The sequence below is a fragment of the Hypanus sabinus genome, chromosome 7 (assembly GCF_030144855.1).
Source record: "Hypanus sabinus isolate sHypSab1 chromosome 7, sHypSab1.hap1, whole genome shotgun sequence".
Classification (NCBI taxonomy): Eukaryota; Metazoa; Chordata; class Chondrichthyes; order Myliobatiformes; family Dasyatidae; genus Hypanus; species Hypanus sabinus.
In genome coordinates, this window is record NC_082712.1 from 146,153,095 (window position 1) to 146,171,229 (window position 18,135).

Sequence of the window (18,135 nt, forward strand, 5' to 3'; positions counted from 1 at the left end):
ACATTTTCCTAACTGTTATCTCCTACATATTACATTGTTTTTCTATCATCCATGTACCTATCTAAGAATTTCTTAAATGCCCCAATGCAGGGGTCGGCAACGTTTACCACTGAAAGAGCCAATATGGACCCATTTCCCACAGAAAAGAAAACACTGGGAGCCACAAAATGAAATAACACTGCATACAACGGGTTTTTTTTTGCCTTTATGCTATGTATAAACAAACTATAATGTGTTGCATTTATGAAATTGATGAACTCCTGCAGAGAAAACGAAATTACATTTCTGCATGCAACAAAAACATTTTGAACTCCGAAAAAAAAGACGTTGGGTTGAAGGTTACTCCGTAGTTAGCCTACCTTGGATCGAAGAATTAAAAGAAAGCGCGCACTGGCGGGTGTCAGGCATTGGCAGTGGTGATGTATATTAATAGCAATAAAAAAACACGTTGTAGCGGTGTGCTACACGCAGCGCTAAAATAAAGACTGCAGTCAAAGGTAACTTTATTCGAATTAAACAGCCTTGCTTTAAAGCCTCCCTCAACCCACCCCCCGTGGGCGCGGATGCTCCAAAAGACACGTACTCACAAACCACCGTAGGCTATCTCCCTTAGCCGGAACGGTGGCTAATTGTGAGCCGGTTCGGATGTGCCAGGAAACGGTGTCTCCGCAAAGTTTTCAGATTGTACAAGATCACCATAATCTTCAAATTTCGAATTACATTTCAAAAGCTAACAAACCACGGGGAGCCGCATCACAGAGATCAAAGAGCCGCATGTGGCTCTGGAGCCGCAGGTTGCCGACCTCTGCCCTCATGTATCTGCCTTCACCACCACCACCCCTGGCAGGGCGTGCTGCACTCACCACTCTGTGTAAAGAACTTACCTCAAACATGGTGTACTTGAATTTCCATAAGGCCTTTGATAAGGTGCCATATAACAGGCCTTTGAACTGAACTGTGTGGCTTAATAGAGGCATTGATAGCAAAGGAATGAAATTAGCTGAGTAATAAGCACCAGAGGGTTGTGGTGATTTGTTGTTTTTAAGGACTGGAGGAAGGTGAATTAATTAGTAATTTGGTTTATTGTCACAGGTGCTGAGTTACAGTGAAAAACTTGTCTTGCATACTATCTATGCAGATCATTTTCATTACAACAGTGCATTGAGGTACTACAATGTCAAACAATAGCAGTGTCAACTGAAGTGTTACAGTACAGAGCAAGTACAGTATAGATGGCCATAAAGATACAAGGTCACCAATGAGGAAGTTTGTTAAGTTGAGAGTCCATCTTATTGTACCAGAAAACTGTTCAATAGTTTATAAGAGTGGGATAGAAACTGTCCTTGTCTCTGGTTGTGTGTGTTTTTGTATCTTCTACCTGATTGGAGTGGGAAGAAGAGGGAATGTTCAGGGTGGATGAGATCTTTGATTATGTTGCTGCTTTACCAAGGCAGCGAGAAGTGTGGCTTGTTTCTGTAATATGCTGAGCTATGTGTAGAAGTAGGTTTGTTATCACTGACATGCAGTATGTCATGAAATGTAGTTAGTTTGCGACAGTGCAAAACATAAAATATACTATAAGTTACAATACAAAATATATTTTTGAAAAGTAGTGCAAAAAGAGAGGAAAATAGTGAGATAACATTAGCGAGCTCATGGACTGTTTAGAACTGTCCATGATGGCAAAGGAGAAGAAGCTATTCCTAAAACAATAAGTGTTTTTAAGCTCCTGTACCTTCTCCCTAATGGTAATAATGAGAAGAGAGCATGTCCTGTGTGGTGGGGGTCCATAATGGTATCCATCTACAATATTTTCTGGTTTGGTGTGGAGAGTAGTTGTGATACATCCAACTATACAAAATTACAGCCAGATAGAATGCTTTCTATGCTGCATAGATAGCAATTAATAAGAGTGAAAGGAGGCATGCCAAATTCTATTAGCCTCCTGAGGAAGTAGTTGCTTTCTTGGCTGTGGTATCAGCAAGGTTGGATTAGGTCAGGCTATTAGTGATACTCACTCTTCGAGGCTTGAAGCTGTCAACCCTCCCAACCTCAGCACAATTTGCATGTACATCCCCTGCCTCCCTTCCCAACCTCTCCCCCCCCCCCCCCCCCCCAAGTTATGGTTGTTCAGGTGATGGAAATGGCCACTCTGCTCCCCTATCAGATTCCTTCATCTCCAGTCCTTTGCCTTTTCCACTTAGCAGCTCCCAGCTTCTTCATCACCCCCCCCCCCACCCCACCTACCACCTTCTATCTAGCTTGTACTCTTTCTCCTCCGCTACTGTTACCTTATTTTGGCTCTTTCCCACTTCCTTCCCGTCATGATGAAGGATCTCTGCTTGAAATGCTGACTGTTTCTTCATTTTCATAGATGCTGTTTGACCTGCTGAGTTCTGCCAGTTGTGTGTTGCACTGTTACAGAACTCGCAAGTCAATTACAACTACATAGATGAAGAAAGGTTGGGACTGTTTTCTTTGGAGAGGAGAATGTTAAAAGCAATTATGATATGTAAAATGTTCAGAGGATAAGGGGAGGCTCCTGTTGGTGGAGGGGGTTGAGAAAATTAATTTGATCTAAGAGGTTTTGTTTTACATATTTCTTTGGAATCTACCTGCTGATGTGGAAGCAAGTTGTATTGTAGCTTTCAAGAGGGAATTAGAGAAATCAACAGGAGAGAAAAAAATCTATCACTACAGAGAATGGGCCAGTGGGTAGAGCCAGAAAAGTTGCTGTAGTGAACAAAGTAGAAACCTTCCATTGATGCTATGAGCCAAACAGCTGCCTCTTGAGTTGTAACCATTTTATGATTTACATTCAACACAATTAAGTGCCCTTGAACAAGTTTGTTAGTTTATCCATTCATCAGAACTGGCTAGACAACGTAAGGACATTACTGGCCTTTGAGCACTGTCAAAAGCTGACTGCTGCGTTGGTATCAGTCTGAAGAAGAATGTTAACTCCAGCAGTTTCTTGAAAGTCGTAGCTTTTTCTACAAATTTTGTTTCCTCCAGCCTTGTGCCCTGCAGCATAAACAACATTGTTACTCAGAGAGTATCAGTTAACTGACTGCTGTGAACATCCTTCACCAGAGTTTACCTCCCTGACCCTGAACCCAACAGTTCCCAAACCCATGACTCTTACTGATTTTTCTGGCTCCATTTGTGTTCTGCCAGGTTAATTGAACTGATAAGAAACTAATGTACTTTGTTTTTCTCCCATTAATATAACATAACTAATTGGCATTCTAGTACAATTCCTTTCCCTATTAAAAACTCTCATTAGCTTCATTCATTCTCAAATTGCAGACTATCCCTCCATCATTAAAATTAAGACACACTCTCTTCTGCATGAATTAAAAAACATATATTGTAAAATACTCAAAATTCAAAGTAAAATTTATTATCTGAGTACATAAATGTCACCACACACAACTCCGAGATTCTTTGAAAAACTGCACGTTCCCTCCCTTCTCAAATCTCCATTTATTTTCCACTGTCTTCAATTTTATTTATTTATTAATTTATATATATTCCCTTCATCTGCGCACTGAAATTTGGTGAAATTCTCCATGGTCATTGGAACAGCTTTTACATGTTTTAACAGTACTTGGGTCTTCCCTTTTGTTTTATGAATGGGCCTTCGATGTCGTCATTCTAATGCAGCTCTAATTAGATTTCTACAATTTGTTTCACTTAAAACTTGAGACAATATCCTATTATCTTTGGCTCCATATGCAGAGTGTGCCCTTGCTACTAATTTCACTCCTTTCCTTACCCATTTTTCTCTGGTTGATCCAGAATTTTTGCATTTTCTGTATTCTTAAGCTGTTCAATTTCTGATTTTTACAATAGCCACCAATTTTCATGTCCATACTATCATTGGTCCATTTGCCAGTGGTACTATTATCTTTGTTTCTATTACTGTAAAACTGTTCTGAATCAGAATCGGGTTTATTATCACAGGCGTGTAACGTGAAATTTGTTAACTTAGCAGCAGCAGTTCAATGCAATACATAATCTAGCAGAGAAAAAATAAAACAAAAATAATAAGTAAACAAGTAAATTAATTACAGTATACATATATTGAATAGAAACATAGAAAACCAACAGCACAATACTGGCCCTTTGGCCCAGAGTGTTATGCCAGACATACACATAGTTTAGAAATTACTTAGGGTTACCCATAGCCCTCTATTTTTCTAAGCTCCATGTACCTGTCCAGGAGTCTCTTAAAAGACCATATCGTATTTGCCTCTACCACTGTCACTGGCAGCCAATTCTACGCACTTACCACTCTCTGCATTAAAAAAAAATTACAGTGATATCTCCTCTGTGCCTACTTCCAATCACCTTAAAACTGCGTCCTCTCATGTTAGCTATTTCAGCCCTGGGAAAAAGCCTCTGACTATCCACATGATCAGTGACTCTCATCATCTGATACACCTCTATCACGTCACCTCTCATTCTCTGCTGCTCCAAGGAGAAAAGGCTGAGTTCACTCAACCTATTCTCATAAGATATACTCCCCAATTCAGGCAACATCCTTGTAAATCTTCTTTGCACCCTTTCTATAGTTTCCACACCCATCTTGTAGTGAGGTGACCAGAACTGAGGATAGTACTCCCAAGTGGGGTCTGACCAGGTCCTATATAGCTGTAACATTACCTCTTGGCTCTTAAAACTCAATCCTATGATTGATGAAGGCCAATGCACCGTATGTCTTCTTAACCATAGAGCCAACCTGCGTAGCAGCTTTGAGTGTCCTGTGGACTTGGACCCCAAGATCCCTCTGTTCCTCCACACTGTCAAGAGTCTTGCCATTAACACTTTATTCTGCCATCATATTTGACCTATCAGAATGAACCACCTCACATTTATCTGGGTTGAACTCCATCTGCCACTTCTCAGCCCAGTTTTGCATCCTATCAATGTCCAGGTGTAATCTCTGACAGCTCTCCACACTTTCCACAGCACCCCCAACTTTTGTGTCATCAGCAAACTTACTACCCATCCTTCCACTTCATCCAGGCCATTTATAAAAATCATGTAGAGAGGGAGTTTCAGTACAGGTTCCTGAGGCACACCACTGGTCACCGACCGATCTGCAGAATATGAACTGTCTACAACCAATCTTTGCCTTCTGTGGGCAAGCCAGTACAGGATCCACAAAGCAAGGTTCCTTTGGATCCCATGCCTCCTTGCTTTCTCAATAAGCCTTGCATGGGGTACCTTAACAAATGCTTTGCTGAAATCCATATACTCTACATCTACTACTCTACCTTCATCTATGTGTTTAGTCACATCCTCAAAAAATTCAATCAGGCTTGTAAGGCATGACCTGCCTTTGACAAAGCCTTGCTGAGTATTCCTAATTATATTATGCCTCACCAAATGTTCATAGATCCTACCTCTCAGGATCTTTTTCATCAACTTACCTACCACTGAACTAAGACTCACTGGTTTATAATTTCCTGGGCTATCTCTATTCCCTTTCTTGAATAAGGGAACAACATCTGCAAACCTCCAATTCTCTGGAACCTCTCCTGTCCCCATTGATGATGCATAGATCATCACCAGAGGCTCAGCAACCTCCTCCCTCGCCTCCCACAATAGCCTGGCATACAACTCATCCTGTCCTGATGACTTATTCAACTTGATGCTTTCCAAAAGCTCCAGCACATCCTCCTTCTTTATGTCTATATGGTTAAGCTTGTCCGTCTGTTCTAAGTCATCCCTACATTCTCCAGGATCCTTTTCCATAGTGAATATTGATGCAAAGTATTCATTAAGTATCTCTGCTGCCTCCTCCGGTTCTATACATACTTTTCCACTATCACACTTGATTGGTCCTATTCTCTAACATCCTCTTGCTCTTCACATGCTTGTAGAATGACTTTGGTTTTCCTTAATCCTGCCCCTTCTCGTGGTCCTTTCTGGCTTCCTTAATTTCATTCTTAAACTCCTTCCTGCTAGCCTTATAATCCTCTAGATCTCTTAACATTACCTAGTTTTTTGAACCTTTCATAAGCTTTTCTTCTTGACTAGATTTTCAACAGCCTTTGTACACCATGGTTCCTGTACCCTACCATCCTTTCCCTGTCTCATTGGAATTATTCTATGCAGAACACCATGCAAATGTCCCCTGAACATTTGCTGCATTTTAGCCGTACGTTTCCCTGAGAACATCTGTTCCTAATTAATGCATCCAAGTTCCTGTCTGATAGTCTCATATTGCCCCTTACTCCAATTAAACATTATCCTAAGTTGTCTGTTCCCATCCCTCTCTAATGCAATGGTAAAGGAGTTAGAATTGTGATCACTATCTCCAAAATGCTCTGCCACTGAGAGACCTGACATTGACCAGGTTCATTTCCCAATACCAGATCAAGTACAGCCTCTCCTCTTGTAGCCTTATCTACATACTGTGTCAGGAAACCTTCCGGAACACACCTAACAAACTCCACCCCATCTGAAGCCCTTGCTCTAGGAGTTGCCAGTCAATATTTGGGAAATTAAAATCTCCCACCACAACAACCCTGATAATTACACCTTTCCAGAATCTGTCTCCCTGTCTGCTCCTCAATGTCCCTGTTACTATTGTAAGGTCTATATATATATAAAAAAAAAACTCCCAGTAGAGTTATTGACCACTTCCTGTTCCTAACTTCCACCCATAGAGACTCTGTAGACAATCCCTCCATGACTTCTTCCTTTTCTTCAGCTGTGACACTTTCTGATCAACAGTGCCATGCCCCCACCTCTTTTGCCTCCCTTCCTGTCCTTTCTGAAACATCTAAAGTCTTGCACTCGAAGTATCCATTCCTGCACCTGAGCCATCCATGTCACTAATGCCCACAACATCATAGCTCCAAGTACTGATCCATGATCGAAGCTCATCCACTTTGTTCATGATGCTTCTTGCATTAAAACAGACACATCTCAAAACCATCGGTCTGAGCATATCCCTTCTCTATCACCTGTCTATCCTCCCTCTTGCATTGTCTCCAAGCTTTCTCCCTTTGTGAGCCAACAGCCCCTTCCTCCATCCCTTCAGTTCGGTTCCTAACCCTTCTCTCCCCGCCCCCCCCCCCCCCCAGCAATTCTAGTTTAAACTTTCCCCAATAGGCTTAGCAAACCTCCCTGCCAGGATATTGGTCCCCCTCGGATTGAACTGCAACCTGTCTTTTTTGTACAGTTCATGCCTGCCCCAAAAGAGGTCCCAATGATCCAGAAATCTGAATCCCTGCCCCCTGCTCCAATCCCTCATCCATGTATTTATCCTACACCTCACTCTATTCCTATACTCACTGGCATAGGAATAGGCGAAAAAATGCTAAAACAGAAATACTGTGTATTTTATTTTTTAAAAATTGAGGTAGTGTCCAAAGATTCAATGTCTACTTAGGAATCAGATGGTAGAAGGGAAGAAGCTGTTCCCAAATCATTTAGTGTGTGCCTTCAGGCTTCTGTATCTCCTGATCAGATACTACTGTTTATTTTTAGGTTAGCTCATCTGAAATTTTAATTCTTGTTAATCATTTTTCAAGCCTTCATTTCTTACAAACCCTGTCTTTTTTTGACGTGCAGTGGCTCCTTTGAGTATACCCCATGTCACTGGAAGGATCAGTTCACCCGTTGAGGGACGCTAGTACGTCCGTGGGGAAGTGTGGCCCTTGAAGTTCTCAGCATTGGTTCTAAAACTCTTAAAATTAGGTCAGCCATGAGGAGGGCAACTGATTACAGCTGATGACCACCACCCATTTTCTTCAGACATTTGAATCCTTACTACTCTATCAGTAACAGCCTTGAGCAGTAATACTTGAACCAGATAAATCCTGAAAGACCTAAACTTCTTGTTAACCTGCGTAGGGATAACTATTATCCTACCTGCTGCAGATCCATCTATATAGAAAATGCAACATTCTGGGTCTGTAAGAGCCGAAATGTGAAATTCATTGTACGTGAGGATAAGGCAATAGCCATCTTTTAAAAAAAACCTACCTATTTTGACTTGCCAGTCACTGGCATTATTGTAAATTAGAAGCTTAGCCTAACTAGCTACATAAATATTATGATAATAATAGTTCAAATGCTTAATACCCTGCAGATGACTTGGTTCTTGCCTCCCCAAAGCCATTCTTCAGTTACAGAGCACATCAGTAGCAAATACTTCAAACATTGTGCATTCAATGTGTGTTCCAGCTACAGGCAGGAAGCTCAACAATATGATGAACAAAAGGGCCTGCTTAATTGACAGCCTATCCATTTACTGTACATATTAGTTCACCAGTTCTGTATAATATACTCTAGTTTCTCACCAAAGCTATTTCAAAAATGCCTCAAATGTTTACCCTCTATTGCCAAGTAGGACAATATGTGCATTGAAATTCACTCATTGTAGTCTTCCTTTCAGTTATTTGGAAGTGTGAAACTTCCTATAAAACAACTGTAATAAGTATTTTTATTGGAAGAGCATCATTGCATCAAGAAGGGACTAGAGTACTTAGGGCAGTTGATAATTTTATTGATATTTACATTTTATAATAAAATATCATTACCAATGATAGCAGGTTAACTGAATGGCTACTCTGGTTCAAAGGGGTAATTAGCCTGGTCCTTTTGTACAGTTGCAATATTTTAAATTTTCTCCTTACTTCTCTAGTTTCCTATCTTTAAAGATCCTGCCTGAAAACCGAATTCTGACAGGTTTTAGTTATTCCTCCTGTTCTTACTCCTTTTGGTGATCATTTATCTGATTATGTTCCCTTTGCGCAATTTTCTACTTTAAACTTGTGATAGAACTGCCATTGCTTGCAAGGTACTGAAATCTAGATTTTGTTCTAAGATGTGCTTGTATTACATTTTTTTATCTTGTAGTTTGGGGGGAGTAAATACTGATAAGGAAATGTGCAAAGTTGGAAGTAGAGTTAACTTTGCCTGCAGAAGTTGGGACTGAATTATGACAAGAAATGTGATTGCTTTTTAAAAATTATTCTGCAGATTATTTCATTTTTACGAAAGAGGGATGCATTTGTAAGCTTAATGCTCAAACACATAGGGACATCGGCACTCATGGATTTGCTGCTCAGATTATTGACGTGCATTGAACCACCACAACTGAGGCAAGAGGTTTTAAATGTGAGTTGGAAAATTCTGGATATATCATACATAGAGCATGTACAATGGATTCCTTTTTATTTGATGTTTTTGCATAACTTATTGGAATTCAAATGTTTGCATAGTGGGAACTGAGCACTTGAAGGAAAGATAAACAAGATGTAACAGAACGCTGGGAAAGCTGTATGAGAGTCAAAGGGCTGAAAGTAAGCTTTTGAAAGTGCAGGTGGCAGATTAGAGAATTTCCAGAGTTTAGAGGTTAGGTGGGGGTGGGGTGGGGTGGGGTGTTGAATAATGGGTCAAGTGAAGGGGATAAAAATGATCCATGTAGTTGATACAAACTACAACAACAAGTGCTTGAAAGCAGCATCAACAGCTGTACAATATTATCAATTGTTGAATTTTGCAGCATAGTTTGTATTTAAGGACACAGATTTTGAAATTATGTCCAAGTTAAGGAAATAATATGCTATGTATTATAAAGGATAAATTTGAGATGAAGGTGGAGGAAATTTTTGATTTGACGTTAACTTCCATTTTAGTTTGAAATTTGAAACTTTGCAGTTTAACTTTTTTTATTTGTGACTTACACTTTGCAGTGGTTGAATGAGGAAAACATTATTCAGCATTTGATAGAAATGATACAACCATCTCAAGATGAAGATGTAAGTAGATATAAATTGTATTGCTGGGGATTAAATATGAGTCATGTATACATTGATGTACTGAAGAATTTAATCCAATTAAATTAACCTTTGCCAACATTAAGTCAGTCAATCCTTATGAAATCTGCTGATCATCTTTCATGAAGATGGTCATTTTTGGAATAAGATCTATAAGCATAATATTCTCAGTATAGAAACCCTCTAATTAACAAGAATGTCCAGTCAATAATGTTTGTAATCTTATTTTGCCCAGATTAATGTCAAAATCCTGTTTGTTATCCCTGTCCAATATGACATGAAATTTGATGTTTTGTGGCAACAGTGCAGTGCAAAGACATTGTCACTGGACCCTTCACTGAACTAAAATTTTAGATATGCTGAAAGCCTTTTGGAACTTGCATGTTCATTCATTTCCAACTTGTAGAAAATAGTACACACCACAATGCTGGAAATATTCTGCATGCTGATGAGCATTACTGGCAGGCAAATGATTTGATATTTCAGCTCTATAATCTTCACCAGAGCTAGTAACGTAATGGATTTATTCCACTGGTATATTTTTAAAATTGTTTAAGTTTCAAACTTTAATGTGACTCTTTACTTGAATATATTTGAAATTGTGTAAATTCTAAAATAGTAGTCTTCAAATATCTAATACCTTTTTATTCCAGAGGCACACTAATGCATCACAATCGCTGTGTGAAATCATCCGCCTTAGCAGAGATCAGATGATTCAGATGCAGAACCTACCAGAACCAGATCCTCTTTTATCCTCAATAGAGAAGTATGCAGTTTAATAATTGTTACTTTAAAATTGCACTACTATTTTTTTTTCTGGTGATAACAGATGCTATACAGGGAAAATTACTTAATTTCAACTTGTACAGTTCGTAAGAAAAAGTTTTTATACTATGGAACAATAGAATTGTTTGCATCATTTTTTTTAATACATTGCTTTTATTTGTAGCATAGGCTTAAGTTTGAACTATTCAACAATATGTCTGGTTTTTAGGAGCTAGTGGTAACTATATATCTGAATCTGGGTGGCACAAGTTTGCACCTAGATAGCCGCAAAGTATTGCTCTTGTTAAAGTTAAGGAAACCCTGATGATTTTTATTTCCATAATGCGGAGTTGTGAAATGTTCTAATTTGAACGCGGGCAGGGAGGAAAAGATAATTTCAATGGACTCTTCCTGTAAATAAGTCAGATTTAGGAGTGAAAATTCCCCCTTTAAATTTATTATTTTGTACCTTGAATAGCCAAAAAGAGGGATAATTTTCCTTTCATGTCACAATTGGTCCAGTTTTAATTCTGTTTCAGAAAAATATTTACAAAGAATTAGATTGGTATCATGGAAAATAACTGTATATATAACTGTACATTATATCAGTTGCAGCCTTTTTGGAATTTTAACACCATTATTTGAAAGAAGTAATTTCTTTTATTCAGGGCTTTTGGATGATCATAGATCTTGGAGTGAGCTTGGGCAATGTTATGGCTGTGAAGAATTTATTGGCTGACTTCAGTGTTATTAGGATTTGACTGCTGTATTTAATACTAATAGTAATAAGTAAAATTAAACTTGTAATCTTTAAAATAAAGTTCTTTTTTTTTCAGGCAAGACACTTTAGAGCACTTGCTCACAAATGTTCTTGATAAGGAGAAGACTGAATCCGCAATTGTGAATTGTATTCAAATATTGTTGACTTTATTAGAAACTCGAAGGCCTGCGTAAGTCATTCATGTAACTTAAAACTCTTAACATTAGAATATTTGATATTTATCGCTACAACTATATTCTGTTTGTGCTGTACAAAGGCACATGTTATGGATTAATATTAAATGATGGATTTGGATTTGGGAAACTATATTCTATAATGCAGAAGAAACATCCATGCCCCTATCATACAGATGTTTTGAGTGTTGGGATATTAGATTTTTGTGAATAAATTAGTGGAGCCCAACCAGCAGTGTGACCAACTAGGTTAGTAGTTGCAGTTTTAAGTACTAAGGAAATTGATTTGTGAATAGACGCTACATAAAATTAGGTATTTTTATAAACAACAGAATCTATCAAGATAGCTGTATTCATATAACCATATAACAATTACAGCACGGAAACAGGCCATTTCGGCCCTTCTAGTCCATGCCGAACGCTTACTCTCACCTAGTCCCACTGACCTGCACTCAGCCCATAACCCTTCATTGCTTTCCTATCCATATACCTATCCAATTTTACTTTAACTGACAATTCTGAGCCTACCTCTACCAGTTCTACTGGAAGCTCGTTCCACACAGCTACCACTCTGAGTAAAGAAATTCCCCCTCATGTTACCCTTAAACTTTTGCCCCCTAACTCTCAACTCATGTCCTCTTGTTTGAATCTCCCCTACTCTCAATGGAAAAAGCCTATTCACATCAACTCTATCTATCCCCCTCATAATTTTGAATACCTCTATCAAGTCCCCCCTCAACCTTCTATGCTCCAAAGAATAAAGACCTAATTTGCTCAACCTTTCCCTGTAACTTAGGTGCTGAAACCCAGGTAACATTCTAGTAAATCTTTTCTGTACTCTCTCTATTTTGTTGACATCTTTCCTATAATTCGGTGACCAGAACTGGACACAGTACTCCAAATCCGGCCTTACCAATGCCTTGTACAATTTTAACATTCCATCCCAACTCCTATACTCAATGCTCTGATTTATAAAGGCCAGCATACCAAAAGCTTTTTTCACCACCCTATCCACATGAGATTCCACCTTCAGGGAACTATGCACCATTATTCTCAGATCACTCTGTTCTACTGCATTCTTCAATGCCCTACCACTTACCGTGTATGTCCTATTTGGATTATTCCTTCCAAAATGTAGCACCTCACACTTATCAGCATTAAACTCCATCTGCCATCGTTCAGCCCACTCTTCTAACTGGCCTAAATCTCTCTGCAAGCATTGAAAACCTACTTCATTATCCACAACGCCACCTACCTTAGTATCATCTGCATACTTACTAATTCAATTTACCACCCCATCATCCAGATCATTAATGTATATGAAAAACAACATTGGACCCTGTACAGATCCCTGAGGCACAGCACTAGTCACTGGCCTCCAACCTGACAAAACAGTTATCCACCACTACTCTCTGGCATCTCCCATCCAGCCACTGTTAAATCCATTTTACTACTTCAATATTAATACCTAACAATTGAACCTTCCTAACTAACCTTCCATGCGGAACCTTGTCAAAGGCCTTACTGAAGCCCATGTAGACAACATTCACTGCTTTACCCTTGTCAATTTTCCTCGTAACCTCTTCAAAAAATTCAATAAAATCTTTCAAACATGACCTTCCCCACACACATCCATGTTGACTGTTCCTCATCAGACCCTGTCTATCCAGATAATTATACATACCATCTCTAAGAATACGTTCAATTAATTTACCCACCACTAACATCAAACTGACAAGCCTATAGTTGCTAGGTTTACTCTTAGAACCCTTTTTAAACAATGGAACCACATGAGCAATACGCCAATCCTCCGGCACCATCCCCATTTCTAATGACATTTGAAATATTTCTGTCGGAGCCCCTGCTATTTCTACACTAACCTCCCTCAAGGTCCTAGGTAATATCTTGTCAGGATCCAGACATTTATCCACTTTTATATTCCTTAAAAGCGCCAGTACTTCCTCCTCTTTAATCGTCATGGTTTCCATAACTTCCCTACTTGTTTCCCTTACCTTACACAATTCAATATCTTTCTCCTTTGTGAATACTGAAGAAAAGAAATTGTTCAAAATCTCCCCCTTCTCTTTCGGCTCCACATATAGCTGTCCACTCTGATTCTCTAAGGGACCAATTTTATCCCTCACTATCATTTTGCTGTTAATATAACTGTAGAAACCCTTTGGATTTATTTTCACACTTACCAAAGCAACCTCATAGCTTTTCTAATTTCTTAAGATTCTTCTTACATTATATTCCTCGAATACCTCATTTACTCCATGCTGCCTATATTTATTGTAGATATCTCTCTTTTTCTTAACCAAGTTTCCAATATCCCTTGAAACCCATGGCTCTCTGAAACTTTTAACCTTTCCTTTCCACCTAACAGGAACATAAAGATTCTGTACCCTCAAAATTTCACCTTTAAATGACCTCCATTTCTCTATTACATCCTTCCCAAAAAAACACTCCTTCTAAATCCTTTCACATCTCCTCAAAGTTGGCCTTTCTCCAATCACAAATCTCAACTCTGGGTCCTGTCCTATCCTTCTCCATAATTATATTGAAACTAATGGCATTGTGATCACTGGACCTGAAGTGCTCCCCAACACATATGTCCGCCACCTGTCCTATTTCATTTTCTAACAGAAGATCCAACACTGCCCCTTCTCTAGTTGGTACATCTATGTATTGCTGCAAAAAACTATCCTGCACACATTTTACAAACTCCAAACCATCCATCCCTTTTACAGAATGGTCTTCCCAGTCTATATGTGGAAAAGTAAAATCTCACACAATCACAACACTGTGCTTACTACAAATATCTGCTATCTTCTTGCAAATTTGCTCCTCCGATTCTCGCTCCCTATTAGGTGGTCTATAATACACCCCTATAAGTGTTACTACACCTTTCCCATTCTCAATTCCACCCAAATAGACTCCCTAGATGAGCCCTCTAATCTATCATGCCAGAGCACCTCTGTAATATTTTCTCTGACAAGCAATGTAACACCTCCCCTTCTTGTCCCTCCGATTCTATCACACCTGAAGCAACAAAATCCAGGAATATTTAGTTGCCAATCACACCCCTCCTGCAACCATGTTTCACTAATAGCTACAACATCATATTTCCAGGTATCTATCCATGCTCTAAGCTCATCCACCTTTCTTACAGTGCTCCTAGCATTAAAATAAATGCATTTAAGAAATTCTCCATCTCTTCCTCTCTGTTTATCTCTAACAGTACAAAAAACTTTACTGTCTTTTACTTCTTTCTCCCATACACCTGTTCCTACACTCTGATTCCTACTCTTCCCCCCCCCCCCCCGTATCTAGTTTAAATCCAGTGAAGCCTCTCTAGCAAACCTACCTGCAAGAATATTTGTCCCCCTCCAGTTCAGATGTAAACCGTCCCTCCAGAACAGGTCCCACCCACCTTCTCTGGAAAACTGCCCAATTATCTATAAATCTAAAGCAACTCCCCTCTGCACCATGTCTTCAGTCACGTGTTGATCTGCATTCTCTTACTATTTCTAAACCCACCTGTTCGTGGCACTGGTAGCAATCCTGAGATTGCTATCCTGGAGGTCCTGTCCTTTAACTTGGCACCTAGCTCCCTAAACTCACCTTTCAGGACTTTCTCGCTTTTCCTACCCACGTCATTGGTCCCTACATGGACTATGACAACCGGCTGCTCACCCTCCCTCTTGAGAATACTGAGAACTCGATCTGAGATTTCACGGACCCTGGCACCAGGGAGACAACAGACCATCTGGGATTCTTGATCTCTTCCACAGAACCTCCTCTCTGTCCCCCTAACCATCAAATCCCCTATCACTACTGCTCTCCTCTTTTCCCTCCTTCTCTTCTGAGCTGAGGGTCTAGTCTCGGTGCCAGAGACGCAACTACTGCAACTTGTCCCTGGTAGGTCGTCCCCACCGACAGTATCCAAAATGGTATACTTATTGTTGATGGGAACAGCCACAGCAGTGCTCTGCTCTTCCTGTCTACTCCCCTTCCCTCTCCTGACAGTCACCCAACTACCTGTCTCCTGACTCCTAGGGGTGACTATCTCCCTGAAACTCTTGCCTTTTCTGCCTTTGCCTCCCAAATGATCCAAAGTTCATCCAGCTCCAGCTCCAGTTCCCTAACGCAGTTTGTCAGGAGCTGCAGCTGGATGCACCTTTTGCAGGTGTAGTCATCAGGGACAGCTGTGCTCGCCCTGACTTCCCACATACTGCAAACGGAGCACTCAACTGCCCTAACTGCTGCCTCCATTACCTACTCCTAATCTAATTAGATTAATTAAAGGAGCTTACCCGGCCTTACCTCACCTGGAGGAAAGCTTGTACTCAGCCTCTGCTCGCTTTTTAAATTCTCTGGCTGCCTCACGGGCCGACTTTCACACTCTTGCGCAGTCGTGCCCCGTTCAAACCTCGCCTCTGCCTGTTCTCACTGAAGCCTGATTGAGCCAAAGCTGTCCCACTCTGACGATGGCGGCTGTATATGGCGGTCTTTCTTTTTAAACCTTAGGCACACTACGTCACGTGCCTGCACAGTCTAGCCTTTGCTGTGAATATTTTTTTTAAAAAACAGCTTCTCTCCAAGCTCCTTTTACCTGTTCAGTTATTGAATATACAGTAATTTTTTAAAAACCATAAATGGAGACTTTGTCATCCTGAACAGACCAGTGGGCAACTAAAATAAAAGGTTTGTTGTTGTCCAACATGCACCATTCAGATTGGGAATTTTGGCTATCAAGGTGGGCTCAATGGTTGATGTTGTTTGGAAGAATTTAAGCTTGATTTTTAAGTTTTTGAAAACGATTCTGTCAACTTGATTAGCTTCATTTTTTTTCCCTATTCTTGATTATTTCAATGTGTAAAAAGACAATTTGGGTTGGATGTTAGACTATCTTTTCAGATACCGTGATGTATCTTCTGTCCATTAGAAGGGTGCTTAACATCTGAAATGTATATTTTTTGTGGTGCAGTAGTAGGCTTCTGAATTGCCGTAGTTAGCGTGAGTTTGATTGTCATCTAGGTTGAGGGGGGAATTGAGAGATGTTTAGCTAAATTGCGCTGTTGACGTTTTAGGCCGAGACCCTTCAACGTCGTCAGTGCTTCTCCCTATAGATGCTGCCTGCCTGCTGTGTTCCACCAGCATTTTGTGTGTGTTGCTTGAATTTCTAGTATCTGCAGATTTCCTCGTGTTTGCTTTAGCTAAATTGATTATTTTTGGTAATTGAAAGATGATTGAGGGTGATTTAATGTGAAGGATCAGGTATGCTTTCTTGTACAGTACACGCAAAACAATAATGTAACGTAATTTCACCCTGAAGAAAAGTCTCGACTCAAAATGTGGACTGTTTATTCATTTCTGTAGATGATGCCTGACCTGCTGAGTTCTTCCAGCATATTTTGTGTTTATTGCTCTGGATTTCCAGCATCTGCAGAATCTCTTGTGTTTACATATTTTCACCTGTTTTTCAAGTTTTGAAGGCCAGCTAGAGATTTGTCCAACTGGTATGAATCATGCAGCCTTTTCTGTGAGTAATAACACATTGCAAGCCATTAGGAAAAGGCTTAAAGACTTCCATCAAATACTACTGGAACCTCCAAAGGTAAGAAATGACTTTAATGGTTATTAGATAAATGTTGATATTTTCAGTTCCGGCACATTGACCTGTAAACTTGGTTACTGCACTAGTATAGCCAAGCTTTTACACAATTTTTCTTTCATATTATGTGTGATCACACATGATTTCCTGTTGATCTAGTTTACAAGTGCCAGTCTTATCAATTTGGCAAGGGTGTCACTATTACTGCAATCTTGAAATTAGACAAAGTTGTTAAACCATGATGCCTTACTTGCTAAGTTCCTCCAACATTTCATGTGTTGCTCTGGACTTGCAGCATCTATAGAGTCGCTTGTGTTAAAGCATGACTCCATCTGCTCTATTGGGTAGGTTTAAAAAGTCTAGTACTATTTTCAAGGAAAGCGGATGAGATCAGCTCAAGAGTCCTAGCCAATATTTGTCCCTCACTCAGCATTTTCAAAGCTGGCATTGTTGCACTTGGTAGCTTGCTCTGCAATATGATTTGGCATTTGCTTAATAGGTTGTTATTATTTTGCACCGGAATATCTCCATTTTATCTTGAATTGCGTAAAATTATGTAGCTGATGTTACAAGCAGTGAACTAGCTATTCTAGAGATAGGTTATTGAGAGGTGGAAAATCTCAAATGCATGTTTCAGAACTTTTTTATTGTATTTTGTTTATAGAATTTGCAGAAGACCAATCTGAGTTGGCAATTTGTGTTTCCATTATTTACAGAAAAGTCCAATGAAAACAACATGGGGAATATTAAACACGCCTGTGGGGAATACCCGTCTAAATGTGGTCAGACTTGTTGCCAGCCTTCTTCAAACAAACACATACAGTATTAATGCAGAGCTTGTAGAACTTAACACTATGGATGTTTTACTGGTGAGGATTTAACTAGTTCTGGGGCTTTATATAAACATACATGTATTCTTCAATTACTTGAAACACCTGATATTGTCAATCAGTTTTCTTTGTTGTGGGAGCTGACTTTGTACTGGAGAGGAGATAG

General features: G+C 39.6%; 1 protein-coding gene across 3 annotated transcripts in view; it reads left to right on the forward strand.

Annotated features, from left to right (window-relative positions):
• Positions 1-18,135, forward strand: part of ppp6r3 (protein phosphatase 6, regulatory subunit 3) — a 137,715-nt gene that overhangs the window by 39,659 nt on the left and 79,921 nt on the right. For all 3 annotated transcript variants that reach the window (XM_059975923.1, XM_059975924.1, XM_059975925.1), the window contains exons 4-9: positions 9,004-9,141; positions 9,720-9,785; positions 10,457-10,569; positions 11,405-11,518; positions 17,013-17,142; positions 17,856-18,008. In XM_059975923.1, coding sequence (XP_059831906.1) covers positions 9,004-9,141; positions 9,720-9,785; positions 10,457-10,569; positions 11,405-11,518; positions 17,013-17,142; positions 17,856-18,008 — 714 coding nt within the window. The remainder of the gene's footprint in view (positions 1-9,003; positions 9,142-9,719; positions 9,786-10,456; positions 10,570-11,404; positions 11,519-17,012; positions 17,143-17,855; positions 18,009-18,135) is intronic.